The 16,014-nt window shown below is 46.1% G+C and overlaps 1 protein-coding gene across 3 annotated transcripts in view; it reads right to left on the bottom strand.

The window, feature by feature from the left end:
* Positions 1-1,034: 1,034 nt before the first annotated feature.
* SHROOM3 (shroom family member 3) overlaps positions 1,035-16,014 on the bottom strand; it is a 178,205-nt gene continuing 163,225 nt past the window's right edge. For all 3 annotated transcript variants that reach the window (XM_087962741.1, XM_087962742.1, XM_087962739.1), the window contains exons 6-10: positions 14,955-15,815; positions 12,464-12,943; positions 6,375-6,525; positions 4,798-5,070; positions 1,035-2,890 (exon numbers count right to left, since the gene is read on the bottom strand). In XM_087962741.1, the coding sequence (XP_087818867.1) occupies positions 2,549-2,890; positions 4,798-5,070; positions 6,375-6,525; positions 12,464-12,943; positions 14,955-15,815 (2,107 nt within the window). In that variant the 3' untranslated portion in view covers positions 1,035-2,548. The remainder of the gene's footprint in view (positions 2,891-4,797; positions 5,071-6,374; positions 6,526-12,463; positions 12,944-14,954; positions 15,816-16,014) is intronic.

The raw sequence follows: 16,014 nt of genomic DNA, 5'->3' as shown, positions 1-16,014 counted from the left end.
GCCGCTTTTAGAGATTAGAGCAAAACTGGCTGAGGAATTTTGGGAGTTGAAGTCCACCAACCACCAGTCTTAAAGTTGCCAAGGTTGGACACCCCTGCTCTAAAGGTCTCTAAACTTGCAACTTTGAAGACTTGTGGACTTCAACTCCCAACAGTCTGCAGCCAAGATGGCTGGTTGAGGAATTCTGGGAGTGGAAGCCCACCCGTCTTAAAGCTGCCAAGTTTGAAGACCCCTGATCTAGGTTTCCCAACCTTGGCCACTTTCAAGAAGTGTGGACTTCAACTCCTCTGCTGGCTGGGGGAATTCTGGGAGTTGGAGTCAACGCGTCTTAAGGTGGCCAACGTTGGGAAGCCCTGATCTAAAGCAACGTAGAGCCTTGTAGAACGACGGCTCCGAGCGCATACAAAACATAGAAATTAGGAAATGACTTCCCTGCTGTAATAAATTAGGAAGAAATCCTTCGGATCGAACGAAGGAGGAGGAGAAGAAGGAGAAGAAGGAGAAGAAGGAAGGAGAAGGAGAAAGAGAAGGAGAAGGGGAAGGGGAAGAGGAAGAAGAAGAAGAAGAAGGAGAAGGGGAAGGGGAAGAGGAAGAAGAAGAAGAAGAAGAAGAAGAAGAAGAAGAAGAAGAAGAAGAAGAAGAAGAAGAAGAAGAAGAAGAAGAAGAAGAAGAAGAAGAAGAAGAAGAAGAAGAAGAAGAAGAAGAAGAAGAAGAAGAAGAAGAAGAAAGAGGAAGAGGAGGAAGAAGAAGAAAGAGGAAAGAGGAAGAAGAGGAGGAGAAGGAGGAAGAGGAAGAAATAATAATAATAATCCCCTTGGCTGTGTGACTGTCAACTCAGTCAGCCCAACTCTTGTGCTACATTATCTTAGTTTTGGATCGCTTTTACGGACAGTCCGAGGCAAAGAGGTTAGCAAAAACGAAGAACCACAGTGTTTAGAAACAACCAAGGATTTTGTTTTGTTCTTTTCTTTTAAAAAAAATCTATAAATAGAGAGATTGGGAAAATAATAATAAAAAAAAAACACCTTGAGAAATTCTCTGACCCTTTGCAGGTGGGCGCGTGTTCCAACTTTTATTGTTTTTTTTTTAAAGTCACGCGGGAAAATGTAGGAAGAAGCTTCTGTGTCATGCTGACTCCTGAGTTGTACGGTTTCGCACAAGTGCTGGGGTTGGGTTGGGTCTCACACCGCAGTCTTGGAAGACAGTATTTTGCTGTGCAAAAACATTCTTGAGTCCCTTATTGGTACCTTCAGCGGAGGCTCACGGGGAGAGGTCCTCCCGCCCCGCCCGCCTGGCTCAGGGTAGGCGGAGAGACATTCTAGGCATACGCATCTCGCTCACCAACCTCATGGGATCCTGCTGAGCGTAAAGCGGAAAAAAATGGGCAGAGAGGTCTCCCCCGCGTACAATATTGTGCAGAGAAGTGCGAATTGATCTGCAAAACCTGGGAAGGCAGGCAGTTCTGAGGGATCGTAAGCGTACAACCCACGACGCCAAAAATGGGAGATCCCCATCCCCGTAAAACTGAGGACTTCCAACTTCTTTCCTTTTGCCAATGTGGAACTGCTTCTGCGTCCCATTTTTGAGTGGATGAGCACAAAGTTAACTCGTTGCGTGTCAATAGTTGTGTGCACGAGGAATCCCTGGCTCGGATCCCCAAAGCTTTTTCGGTCTGTCCTTTTAAGTATCATCCACACAGCTGCTCCAAACTATGGTGTTTGCCCCTCCCCCCACGGGGAGGGGAGGTGCTTCTTTTTGTTGTTTTTAAGCACACACACACACACAAAATTAAAACCATACCCCCGCCCTCCCCGTGTTGTTGAAATAAAATCAAAACAACCAGTTAGTAGTGTATGTACAAAATCTTTACGGAATTCTGTCTCGTAGCTTTAAAAAATATAAATATTGTCCAAGACACAGCAGAGAGCTCATCGATATTTTAATTAAGGCTTCATTATTGTCGATCCTTCATAATTTAATTTGGAGCTCGGAGAGGGCGCTCCTTTAACGGGCACGACTTGAACTCAGAACAGTTGGAAGCAAATGTCCTTCCTAGGTCACAAGGCTTTCCTTCCTGGGTCATTTTGAGCCACTATAACAAAGTCCTTTCTCATGTGCTCCAGACAGCTTTGCTGTGATTGTTAGATAGAAGGGGAAAAAAATATGTATATATCTATGGAGCTTCTCAATCATCCAGATCCTGGTTGTCCCAAAGGCCTTTTTTCAAAAAGGCAACTGGACTTTTCTTTTTTCCTTGAAGGCGTTTGGCTTCTCATCCAAGAAGCTTCTTGAGTCAGAACTGAAGAAGCTTCCCGGCTGGGAAGCGAAACGTCTTCAAAGAAAAATAAACTCCAGTTGCCTTTTTGAAAAAGCACCTTTGGCCAAAAAAAAAAAAAAGAAAAAAAGAACGTAAAGTCTTCGTGGCTTCCCTACGTCAATTCGAAAGAGAAAAACGAATCCACCTTCGATTTCAAAAGTTAAACTCTGCCTCGGATTAAATAAATGCAAGGGGTTTGTGTGTTTTAATGTGAGCTTCATCTAGAGAAGGTCAGAGGAAAGATGGGGTCGATCTGTTATCAGGGTTGGTCCCCGGGATCGCTGGAGGTTCGGCGGCCATTTTGCTCTCGAGGAAGTATTCTGTGGGGAGGCTCTCTAAGAGGCACTTGAGTTGTTCCTGCCCTAGTTTGATCTTGTCGTCCAGTTCCCGCTGTTCTATAAGCAGCCCCGATTTCATCTTCACAAAGTGTTGGTAATCCTGAAGTTGTTCCTCTGAGAGGTAGCTGCACAGGATGTCCAAGACCACACGTTCTCGACGGTCCAGGTTATCCTTCAACTCACGGGCGTCTTCATGCTGGCCGGCTAACATCTTCCGCTTTTCGTTCAGAGAAACCTGGGAGAGAAAAATGGGAGGAACAAAAGAGGCAAATGAAAAATACAGTATGGCAGCCCTTGCTATATGATGTGGGTTCCTGTTGCGACCTGAGATTTCTAGAACGGAAGCTCCACGTGAGTGTTCTGACCCAAACCCTTTTCCAAGAAGACAAACCATAACCAAAGGGAAGAGAAACCTTTTAATGAGCCTTACGAATCCCCGGTTAAAAGGCTGCTGCAAACTAATTAACTCTGATAAGCACAAACCTTGCCAAAATTGTACGAGACTGCCAAGAATCACAGATAAGAAATATTTCACAACACAAGAGTCCAAATTAAGATACTGGAATGTCCACAAGACTGAGTTTCAAAACCTCTTTGCTTCCTGCAAAGAACGTTCGCTTCACAGCTGGCTTTTATCTTCTTGAAGGAGGGGCCATTACCTTGCAGCCTTACTCCCAAGTCGCCCATGCTGTTGCAGCTGCTCTTTCCTGCGAGCAAACCTGTGCGCATCTGCACTTGGCACAGGCTCCTCGGGAACCTCCTCATCGCTGCTGCCAGCCCCCACAATCTCTGAAGGCAGCAGTCCACTCTCTAATGGTCCTGGCTCCTCATCTGAGTCCTCACTCTCTTCAGCCGTCTGCACCTGCTGCTGGCTAACCACAACAGTGAGGGGATTTCAATGGATTGGGTAGAGATGTAACAATTCTACACTATCTCCTCCGTGGGAATGAAATCAAAAGCTGGCTTGGGTAGAAGGCTCCTTGAATGGGAGTGCTGCACTGAACATGGGTGTCAAGGCTCCAGTAGTTATCCCATTTAAACCATGAGTCTCTAGTCATATTTTCAAAGCTTAAAGAAGATTTATTAGGAGTAGACATGCCGGTGCTGCCTGGGTGTAGCTGATTCTGAGACACATCATTCATTCTCTCCCTTGACCCTCGTTTTTCCCCACCCCCGGGTGTATTGTAATTCATATTCTCCAATGGGACACATCCATAGCCAAGAGTCATCAATCATGTTCTCCAGTTAGAATTTTGCGCGGCAGAAACTTCGGTCGCCTGGAAACTATCTTTGAAAACATTTATGGAAATGCACTTTCGGTTTTGCAAGCTGCTGTACTGCTCCCCCCTCCCTTTCTGTTGCCGACTCTAAAAGACCAGAGAAATATTTTATGAGTTGACAATGGGCCTCTTTCATCTCAAGGGGCCTCCACTCTGAGGCAGTGGTGGGATTCAACCGGTGTAACAACTGGTTTGGTGAGTGTGCGCTTCGCGTTTGAGAATCGCCCCTTTTCAGCTCAAAAACTTACCTTCTGCTGCAGCCCAGCTGAGTAAAACAGCTGAGGCGCGGCAATCTGCTGTGCCGCACGAATCAGCTGGGCTGCAAAACAGGGAAATATAGGACAGACTAGGGCAGCGGAACCAACTGATTGCCGGAACTACCGGTTCATCCGAACCGGTCCAAACCGGCTGATTCCCAGCCCTGCTCTGCGGACCTTGGTGCTCTTTCAGCTTGAATCTTTTCTCGCAGACATTTCATTACCCAACTAGGTAACATCATCAGTGCTAGAAGGGAGTGGGGTTTGCAAGGACTCTGCTGGTTCAAGACTGGTTCTACATCTGCCTGATTTCTCAACGTGACTCAGATTTATGACGACTGCAGCATCCCGGGGTCATGTGATCGTCTTTTGCGACCTTCTGACAAGAAAAAGGCCAATGGGGGAAGCCAGATTCACTTAACCACCGTGTGACTAACTTAAGAACTGCAGTGATTCACTTAACAATGGTGGCAAGAAAGGCCGTAAAATGGGGCAAAGCTCATTTAATCACCATCTTGCTTAGCCACAGGAATTTTTTTGGCTCAACTGCGGTCGTAAATTGAGGACCCCCTGTGTTCGGGTTCAGATGTGGAAAATCACCATACCCATTCTTGTTTATCCGCATCTTCGCCGAGGCTGCTGAGGACGTTCTCCACCCGAGCCAGGCGCCCTGAGAGGGAAAGCAAGAGGCTGACCACCTTATCCAGGTCGCCAATGAACATTCGGTACTTGTCAAATTCATTGGGCTTGCACAGGCCACTGATCAGGGACTCCACTTCCTCTCCCAAGGTGTTGTTCAGCTTGATGTCTGCTAGGAGGCTCTCCTTGGCTTCCTTCAGGATCTCTAGTTTGTGGGTCAAGCTCTGAATGAGTTCAGCCTGGTTAAGAAGAAGCAGACAGAAATCAGTCACCGCTGGGAAGCAAACTAATAGGGTATGAGTGATCTCTCTCTCCACATACACGTTCTCTCTCTCTCTCTCCATCCATGTCTGTCAACTATTCCCTGTCCATCTCTCTCTTTGCCCATGTCTGCCTGCCTGCCTCTATCTCTTTATCTCTCTATCACCTACCAATCCATCCATCCACCCACCCACCCATCTCTGTCTTCTATATCTATATTATTTCTATCTATCTATCTATCTATCATCTATCTATCTATCTATCTATCTATCTATCTATCTATCTATCTATCTACCTACCTACCCATCCACCCACCCGTCTTCTATTATCTCTATCTATCTATCTATCTATCTATCTATCTATCTATCTATCTATCTATCTATCTATCTATCTATCTATCTATCCATCCACCTGTCTTCTATTATCTATATATGTCTGTCTGTCTGTCTGTCTGTCTGTCTGTCTGTCTATCCATCCACCCACCCACCCAACCACCTGTCTTCTATTATCTCTATCTATCTATCTATCTATCTATCTATCTATCTATCTATCTATCTATCTATCTATCTATCCATCCATCCACCCATCCATCTTCTATCTATCTATCTATCTATCTATCTATCTATCTATCTATCTATCTATCTATCTATCTATCTATCTATCTATCTATCTATCATCTATCCATCCACCCACCCACCCATCTCTGTCTTCTATTATCTCTATCTCTCTATCTCTATCTCTCTATCCATCCATCTATCTCTATGCAAACTATGGAACAGTACTTAGCTGGTCAAAGAAAATCAGATTGATCTAATAATAACAGTTATGATTAAATGAATAATTTAATGTATAACCAATCGTAATGACTAGTATGTTAAGTAAGGAATGGAGATAATAGTTCCTGGCGAGGATCTACATAGAAAGGATTCAACAAAATAACATACAGTTAATCCTCGGCTGATGATTGGTTGCTTAGAACCACAGTGTTGCCTTGGGAATTCTGGGAGTTGAAGTCCACACATCTAAAAGTTGCTGAGGTTGAGACACCCTGATCAGCAGGAAAGGTCAAATGGCACCATTGCAATGCAGGCTCCATCCTTTTTGTGCACGCACTGTGATGTGGCACACACACATAGAAAAGGTGGGCCTTACATCCCAACAGTGGTGTGCTGCTTTTGTCATTTCAATGGAATTTTCCGATCCCACAGATGTCTTCGGATTCACACAACTCTGCTTAAAGAGTGTAACTGTCCCTTCCACACCAGGCATGCTCAAGACTCACCTTCTTCTCATTGATGTCCACCTGTTCATCATCCCCACCTGCCTCTTCAGGCAAATTCTTGATTTTATTCAAAAGTTCAGCTTTGGGTACAGACACACTGTAGTACGTTGGGCAGGTGACAGGCATATTAGCAGCTTCCTTCTCGTCATTCCTAAACACAGTTCAGAGCAAGTATATGAATGGGAATGTAGAGGAATATATTTTTGGTGTTCTTGTGCCAATTAAATTACGTTGTAGAACTGGTGTGGATGGGCAAAAGATGAGTTTTCCTTTCTGATCATGAGTTGCCAACAAGACAGACACAGACTTCAGAGAGTAATTAGGACTGCAGAAAAAACAATTCCGAAACCAACCTGCCTTCAATCAAGGACCTGTATGCTGCATGAGTCAAAAAGAGGGCTGTGAAAATATTTACAGACCTCTCACATCCTGGACATAAACTGTTTCAACTCCTTCCCTCAAAACAACACTATAGAGCACTGCACACCAGAACAACTAGACCAAGGGTGGGCAAACTTTTTGGCTCGGGGGCCGCATTGACTTGTAAAATTTGACAGACGGGTCGGGTCAGCACAAGATTTTTTGGGAATTGCCCCCCCACTTCTCCTCCTTCCCCCCTCGGAGGCCCCCTGAGTCAGGAGTTGCTACCGCCAGCGGCTCCGCATGCTCCAGTCCCGCGTTGCCTCGGGAAGGGAAAGGCAAAAAGGAAGAGCCGCGGCGGTGCTTTGCAACGGGAGCAGCACCACCGGAGGCTCAGGCTCAGCGGCTTCTGATTTTGCCTTTTCCTTCCCAAGGCAACGCGGACTGGAGCTGCGCCGGCGGTAGCAACTCCTGACAGCCCCAGCCGGACACCTGAGTGGAGCCCGGTGGAACTGCCTGTTGCTGCTGCCGGAGCACCGCCGGGTCGCCTCCTCCAAGCAGCCTGCCCGCCCGCCGGGCTTCCCCTCTGCCGCGTGGCTCGGGGCCAGCGCGAGCGCCCGCGAGTTAAAAGGAAGCCGAAAGTTGCTGGGAAGTTGCTCGGGTGCTGGGAGCAGGCTTTTAAAGTGCCGCCCGAGCAAAGTTTAAGCAGCCCGCCCGCCCACAGGGCGAACCCTTCCCGCTCCTTGGCGGAAGACGCTCCAGGCTGAAAACTTTGCCTTTGCAAAGTTTAAGCCTGGAAGCCCGGAAACCCAGCAACTTCCCAGCAACTTTCGGCTTCCTTTTAACTCGCAGGCGCTCGCGCCTGGCTGAGGGGAAGCCTGGAGCCTCCTCCAAGCAGCCCGCCCGCCCGCCGGGCTTCCCTCCGCCGCACGGCTTGGGGCCAGGCGCGAGCGCCCACGAGGAAAAGGAAGCCGCAAGTTGCTGGGAAGTTGCTCGGGTTTCCGGGCTTCAGGCTTAAACTTTGCACAGGCAAAGTTTGCAGGCGGGAGCGTCTTCCCGCCAAGGAGCAGGAAGGGTTCCGCCCGGCGGGCGGGCGGGCTGCTTGAGGAGGCAACCCGGCGGCGCTCCAGGTTTCCCCCCGCCGCACGGCTGGGGCCAGGCGCAGCGCCTGCGAGGAAAAAGGAAGCCAAAAGTTGCTGGGAAGTTGCTCGGGTGCTGGGAGCAGGCTTTTAAAGTGCCGCCCGAGCAAAGTTTAAGCAGCCTGCCCGCCCGCCGGCGGAACCCTTCCCACTCCTCGGCGGGAAGACGCTCCAGCCTGCAAACTTTGCCTTTGCAAAGTTTAAGCCTAGAAGCCGCAGAAAAAAAGGGGGGATCGGCGGGACTCACCTTCGGAGATGTCGCACTCGAAGGTGATTTCGAACTCCCAGCCGAGGCCTTTGCAAAGTTCTTTTCTTTTCTACCCCGAGAGCGCTCCGCACTGTTTTGCAGCTTTGGGGGCCACGCGGCACAGGGCAATACGCCACGCCCAGCGATTTTTTTTTTCAGGGGCGGGCCGGATTGGACAGACCAACGGGCCGGATGTGGCCCGCGGGCCGTAGTTTGCCCACCCTGAACTAGACACAGGACATCACTCTGCTAAATAAATAATTCCCTCAACTATTCCCTGTCCAACTATTTACAAAGTCTGCACTACTATTACTATCAAACTTCTCACCATTCCTTATCACCCATCCCCTCCCACTTGTGACTGTATGACTGTACCTTTGTCGCTTGTATCCTTACGATTTATATTGACTGTTTCCTAATATGATTTGATTGCTTATTGTACCCTATGACTATCATTAAGTGTTGGACCTGATGACTGTTGACTCTTGACGAATGTATCTTTTCTTTTATGTACACTGAGAGCATCTGCACCAAGACAAATTCCTTGTGTGACCAATCACACTTGGCCAATAAAGAATTTCTACTCTACTCTACTCCACTCCACTCCATTCTATTCTTTGAGAATTAAATCTCATATCAACTGGGTAACTTCCCAGTTGAGAACCTCAACTTTCAGAGGTCTCAAAGGTTATCATGGGCAAGGTGGGAATTAGAGGCACATATCTGGAAGGTGTCCAGATGAATTCTAGTTGTCATCACGTTAATAGTGATGTGAAGTAGTGAAGTGTTTTAACTACTTTATAATGCCTTGGTAAGACCACACGTGGAATGTTGCATCGAGTTTGGGTCGCCACAATTTTAAAAAGATGTTGGGGCTCTGGAAAGAGTGCAGAGAAGAGCAACAAAGATGATTAGGGGACTGTAGGCTAACAGATATGAAGAACGGTCGCAGGAATTGGGTATGTCTAGTCTAATGAAAAGAGGGACTTAGGGGTGACATGATAGCAGACTTCCACTATCTAAGGGGTCACCACAAAGAAGAGGGAGTCAAGCTATTCTCCAAAGCACCTGAGGGCAGGACAAGAAGCAATGGGTGGAAACTAATCAAGGAGAGAAGCAACATAGAACTAATAAGAAATTTTCTGACAGTGAGAACAATTAATCAGTGGAACGCAAGTCATGGATGTTTTTAAGAGATTGGATAACCATTTGTCTGAAATGGTTTAGGGCAGGGGTCCCCAACCACCGGGCCCCGGACCGATACCGGTCCGTGGAACATTTTCTACCGGGCCGCCGGTTTGCTGGGCGCCGCCATCTTGTTTTGATGAGAAAGTGCTTCTGGTGAGCTTTTCCGGTTGGAAAGCGGCATTTGGGTCCTGAAGGAATCCTCGCGCCTTAGTTTCATCGAAGGGGGGGAGAGGCTTCGAACAAAACGAAGGCGCGAGGATTCTTTCAGCACCCAAGGCAAGGCGAGCCGAGCGACTGTCCCAAAGCCCATCGACAAAAGTACAAAGGAGGAGTTGAAGGTGGCAGGGAGAAGTGGGGGACGGCTGGCTGGCCGGTCGCTCGGCTCGCCTTGCCATGCGTGCTGATGCCGGTATCAGGCCGCGGATCATTTTGTGATGCCGGTACCGGGCCGTGGCACAAAAAAGGTTGGGGACCACTGGTTTAGGGTGTCCTGCTTGAGAGGGGGGTTGGACTAGAAGACCTCCAAGGTCCCTTCCAACTCCATTAATCTGTTATTCTATTATCATAGACATGTTCTTCAATGACCTGGATGGTAACACCAGACCCACCACTGGAGGGTGCAAGCCAACTATCTTTTTTTTAAAAAAAAAAACAACGTCCAAGGATCTCCCCAGTCATTAATCTCTTAAAGAATTCCATACTTTTGCAGAAACTTGATTCTCTCAGGTTTAATTTCAAGTCAACAGAGACCTTGCATGGAGGTATCACAAAGCCTTTAATCCACCTTTTCTTAGCACAGGACGCCAAAGGAAAACTTTAAGGCTTCCCTAGCCTTTTCATTCCAATTGTGAGCCCAACTCATTTTGTCTTTTTTGCTGTACTCTGCAAAAGGGAAATCACAGGCAAGCATATTTCGGAGAAATTTCCCTGCAGTGGCTCTTGATCGGTATTTCGGGAGGGAGAGAGAAGTCACTGTGAAAGGCTTTTTTTTTTCTTTTTTCTCTTTTGAGTATAGTCTCAACTTCCAACCATGCCTTTAGTGACTGTTCTAAGTTACAAAAGTGGAAAAGTGACTTACGGCCATTTTTTCACCACTTAGGGACCGTTGCAGATTTTGGTCACGTGACCAAAATCCAGACCCTTGCGCAACTGACTCCTATTTAGGACGGTTGCAGTGTCCCCCTTTTATGACCTTTTGACAGGAAAAGTCAACGGGGGAAGCCAGATTCACTTAAAAGCCATGTTACTAACTTAACAACTGCAGTGATTCACTTAACAACAGTGGCCAGGAAGGTCGTAAAATGGGGGAGGAAACTCGCTTAACAAGAGCAACGTCAGCTTTGGAATCCTTATTAAAAGCTGCCACCTAGCTATGAAGGATGGAAAAGGGGTTGTTATTTGAGTAATTTTCAGGAGACATGATAGATACGTTAGACCAGGGGTCTCCAACCTTGGCAACTTTAAGCCTGGAGGACTTCAACTCCCAGAATTCCCCAGCCAGCAAAGCTGGCTGAATTCTGGGAGTTGAAGTCCTCCAGGCTTAAAGTTGCCAAGGTTGGAGACCCCTGCGTTAGAATGTCAAGCTCATTTTCTATGGCGCAACAAGAATTATAGTTGAAAGGTGATTGGTTCATGTGATTTATGATGTGGGAGAAAATGGGTGGGCGTTGATTGAGTATTGTGGGAAGTCTGGAAAGAATCTTAGTTCCGTAATTCCACAGATGTGCCAAGTTTCTGTTTTTTAAATAAAGCACTTTATTTAGAGCTACTGATTGAAACAGACAATTTCTGGAAGCCTGGCAAGCAATGTCGAGCTCGCTTGTGGTCATAAGTCAAGGATTACCTGTACTTCTTTTTACTCTATTCATCCCACTTAAACTGCAGCACAGAACGCACAAGTTAAAAAGGAAAGAAAAAAACTTTAGCAGATAACGTTTAAGCAAAAAGGCCAATTTGCTGCATGGATAATTAGATAAGCAAAACTTCAATATTTTAGTGTTTATTTTCTGGTTCCAACTGTGGTCGTAAGCTGAGGATCACCTGTATATTTATGTCATGCCTATCATCTGCCCCCTATACCACATACTTTATAGATATAGGTACCCCATATCATGCACTTTGTAAATAGTCCAAGATAGTCCTTGACTTACAACCGTAATGGAATATGCCCATTAGCGTTATGTCATGACGGTCATAAAGCAGATTGTCGTGTGACTGGGCCCATTTTTACATCCTTTTTCTACGGTGGTCATTAAGTGAATGCCATGGTCATAAAGCAAATATCGTGATTCTAAAGAGAGCGCTACTATCAAACTGAGTAGGCTCTGTAACACTGCGGGATAAACACTAATGTTTCGAGTTTCCTGAGCAGGGGGTTGGACTAGAACAGGGGTCGCCAAACTTTTGGATCTCAGGGACCACCAGACCCATCATTTGAAATCCCGCGGACCAGAGACCCTGGGAAAATCCCCAAAAATGTCTGCAGGAAAATCCCCCACCCCGTTTTTCCTACCGATCAATCATTCTTTATTTGGGATCGCAGGATACCGTCTCCAGCTCTGTTCTCAGTGAAAGAGAGAGAGGGAGAGAGAGAGAGACTTTGGCTTCATGCAAGGAAAGCAGCAGAAGTCTTTCTTTCTCTCCCCAAATTCCACCAGAAATGAGTCTTTGTGAGAGCGCTGGCGCAGCCTCTTGGAGCAGGATGCCTTGCAGGGCCCCAAAGACTCATTTCTGGTGGAGTTTGGGGGAGAGAAAGAAAGACTTTTGCTGCTTTCCATGCGTGCAGCTAAAAGCAGAAGAAGAAAGAAGCAGAAAAAAGCAGCCCAGTGTCCAGGCCAGGTGCGTTGGGCGAGTGGGGCAAGCTCTCCCCCTCTGCCCTTTCCCCCCTCCCCTCACTACCTCGTGCTGTTCACAATGCAAGCGACGCAAGCCTTGTATTCCCACAGGCCATGCGGGCGGCGCAGCCTTGTGTTCCCGCGCAGACTGGATTAATTGCTTTGGGGATGACATTTCTCTGAGGACCACCCAAATTTTCTTGCGAACCACCAGTGGTCCCCAGCCCACTGGTTGGCGACCACTGGACTAGATGATCTCCAAGATCCCTTCCAACTCTGTTATTCTGTGATGGATAATATAAAAACTTAAAAGAAGCTTACTTGTTGCCGGCTGGAGAGAAATTACTGGCAGAATCCTTTATCCTTTTCTGCATTATTCTCTTCTTTGCACTTTCTTTAAGCGCCCTGGAGCCTCTGGGGAAAATCCCCTCCATGAGATCCATCGTGGTCTTCATCTTCGAATCGGGATCCAGGATGCTCAAAAGGGACCTGTCCTTGTGCACAATTTCCTTAGCCAAGGACTCCTCCTTCAGATCCTCCCGAGTTTTCTCTTTCCTTTTATTCTTCTTGAGGCGGAGCTCCTTCTTCTCGGATTCCTCGTTTGCCCTTGCGGCTTCTTGAGAAGGTTCCTTCTCAGCCGTTCCTTCAATGGCAGCATGGTGCTCTTGGGCTTCCGGAGAAGGAAGGACTCCGGTTGCTTTGGGTTCTGAAGATCCAACAGCTGGAGAAATGTTGGTCCTGAGGAAATCTGGTCCTAGTTTCTCTCTCGCCGTGAAGTCCCTGGAAAAAGCTTTGAGGTTCCTGTTTATAGGGGGCAGGACAAAAAGCAACGCAATTTTACACAACCTAATGACCACAGTATTGTCTTATGTCTAAGGATAATTTACCCATGTGGTATGGCTGTATTAAGATAAGAGATAACTTTTGTTGTCATTTTTTGTGTGAGCACACTCGCGCAGGTTAAAAATGAAGTTCTGTTGCCTGCTCTCAAGAGAAAGTATACATCTACCTATTATTATTATTATTATTATTATTATTATTATTATTATTATTATTATTATTATTATTATTATTATTATTATTATTATTATTATTAAATTATCCTTTTCATCTTTTCTACTATCTTCTTCTATTGGTATCATATGGTTGTATTACCTTCTTGTTTGTAGGTATACTTGTTGTTTGTGTGCACATGTTGTTTGTGTATGTACACTGATTATATTTGTTGTTTGTAGGTATCCTGAGAGCTTATGCATCAGAGACAAATTTCTTGTGTGTCCAATCACACTTGGCCAATAAAATATTGTTCTGTTCTGTTCTGTTCTATTCCATTCCATTCCACTCCACTCCCAATGAAGTATTCTATTCTATTCTATTCTATTCTATTCTATTCTATTCTATTCTATTCTATTCTATTCTATTCTAATTCTATTCTCTATTCTATTCCATGCCATGCCATTCCATATATTCTATTCTATTCCATTCCCAATAAAGTATTCTATTCTATTCTATTCTATTCTAATTCTATTCTCTATTCTATTCCATGCCATGCCATTCCATATATTCTATTCTATTCCATTCCCAATAAAGTATTCTATTCTATTCTATTCTATTCTATCCAATATTTTCTATTCTATTCTATTCTATTCTATTCTATTCTATTCTATTCCATGCCATTCCATTCCCAATAAAGTATTCTATTCTATTCTGTTCTATTCTACTCCTATTCCAATTCCAATTCTTCCTATTCCTGTTATTCCTATTCCTAATTATTCCTATTTCTATTCTTATTCATAAATGCCAGACAAATATTTAAGTAATTAGAGAATAGTTGTCCCCAAAGAGTTCATGGGATCATTCTGAGGACCAAGCTCATTTTAATTCAGAGCCAGTAGATCAAAGTCAAAAATTAAGTTAAATGCATTAGTTTGATTTTTTTGCTGATAAACACATTCTAGTTTATATGCAAAGAATATTTGTAACTCCTGGTTGAACTGTGGAATCGTTATTGCTGTCTGAGCTTGGTTGTTTCCTTGGTTGCTTTGAATCTCATGATAAACAAGCCCACAGTAAAGAACAGCCTAGTCAAGGAACCACCAAGAACGGTCCCACCAACATTGACAAGATTAGCCACTAATATATAAAAAGAGAACACACCCCACTCCCTTCTAGCACTAATGACGTTACCTAGTTGGGAAATGAAACGTCTGCAACAAAACAATCACGCTCAGGGAACTTCCGGTTTGTCGGCCGCGGCGGCAGGGATTTGCGGCTGCGCGATCCCTGCTGCGCTAGCCGCTTTGAGTGCTCCGATCCGGACGGGTCCGGAGCTAGGCTGCCCTGCAGGGGCAGCTGAAGATAGGGGGGATCCGGAGAGGGGTTTGGGGTGTTGCAGACCCCTCCCCGGCCGGCAGAACCCCCTTTTCCCAAGACGGTGCAGCGGCGGTCCGCAATGGCCGCCACAAAGAAGCTGGCAGCCGGGTAAGAATGCGCAGGAGGAAGTGGAGAAAGTTTTTGAAAAGAGAATGAGAATGAGAATAATGGTAACTAAGTCAGAAAGAAATAGATGAAATAATAATAATGAAATTGAATAAGAGTAAAGAGAAGTAAAGAGAAATTGGATAAGAGGTTTTTGTATGTTTATATGGAAATGGTTTAAAACAGAATTATAGTGTATAAAATAAAGTTTTATCTGACTTGTTAAATTTATAATGGAAAAAGGTTTAAGCATGTAATGGTTAATGATGATTTGTGTGTTTTTGAAAAATCAATAAAACTTGTGACTGGAAAAAGTCACTGCAATGTCCAATACCTTGTTGTTATCTTCTCCTCTGCGAGACTAATAGAGCTGTCTGATGCTGGATAATCCTCTTCGAATGCCACACTTGGGGGAGGCGATGGAAAGTCTTCCAGGATGTCACTGGGACTTTCAGGCGGCGGTGGATATTCTGAGATAGCACCCCTAGGATGAGCCTGGGCTTCTTGGATGAAAACATCATCATCGTCCTCTTCTCGACAGAATGGTGGCGGGGACATCTGGAGACAGGTCTCTGAGATGCGAAGGGAGAACCTCCCTTGGCCAGAGAGAGATTCTGGCTCAGAGAAGGAACTATTCTTAGAGGGGATCCCGTGCCACGGTTGGAAACCCTTCTGGCCAGATGTTTGAACAGAGGTGGAGCTCTTTGGGTGGTTGTCCTCCCTGGCCCACTTCACTTTAGCTGGGGGTTGTCTTTGAGACAGAGTAGACTTGGACCTCCAGGTTGTTTCTTCTGATGGCTCCTTGCCTGGGGGGTGAACACTTTCCAGGACCTGGCTCTGAGCTTTGTTACTGTCTTCCTTGTCAGCTCTGGGCGGCCATTTTGTGAGCGGGTTGTCTCCAGCAGTGGAGAAGTCTGAAAGAGTCGGGGTGGAGGACGCCGAACTGCGAGAGGAATAGCTCGTTTTGGAAGGGGCGACCCGTCTGAAGCCTTGCTTGGCATTGGAATGCTTTTCCTTCGCCTCTGGGCAAGGGGAGACAAAGGCCGAGGTCCGGCTGTGATGTCGGAGAATATCGGGGACCTTCTGCCTCTCGGCGGGCGGCACTGAGCTACCCACATTCTCACTGCTGTGATGAGGACGGTACTGCGTGAAGGCCGATTTTTCCAGGTGGCCTCTTTTGCTATTGCTGAATGACCTAGGAGAAAGCAAGCAAACAGAGTTTTCTCAAAACGAAATTAAAACAAAATAGGGGAGGGGGGAAAAAAGCACTCCGAACCACCCAAACGCCCCCCCCCTTCCCCAAGTCAAGCAGGGATAATTTGTAAAAATAACCAGGGAGGTGACTATTATAAGGGAAGTAAGTAGAGAATAAAATAGAATAACAGAGTTGGAAG

Source organism: Notechis scutatus, chromosome 4, assembly GCF_049901735.1.
Source record: "Notechis scutatus isolate UNSWTSFEM ecotype Mainland chromosome 4, rNotScu1.2, whole genome shotgun sequence".
NCBI lineage: Eukaryota > Metazoa > Chordata > Lepidosauria > Squamata > Elapidae > Notechis > Notechis scutatus.
Note: the sequence above shows the minus strand (reverse complement) of the source record. Positions and strands in the feature narration are given on the sequence as shown.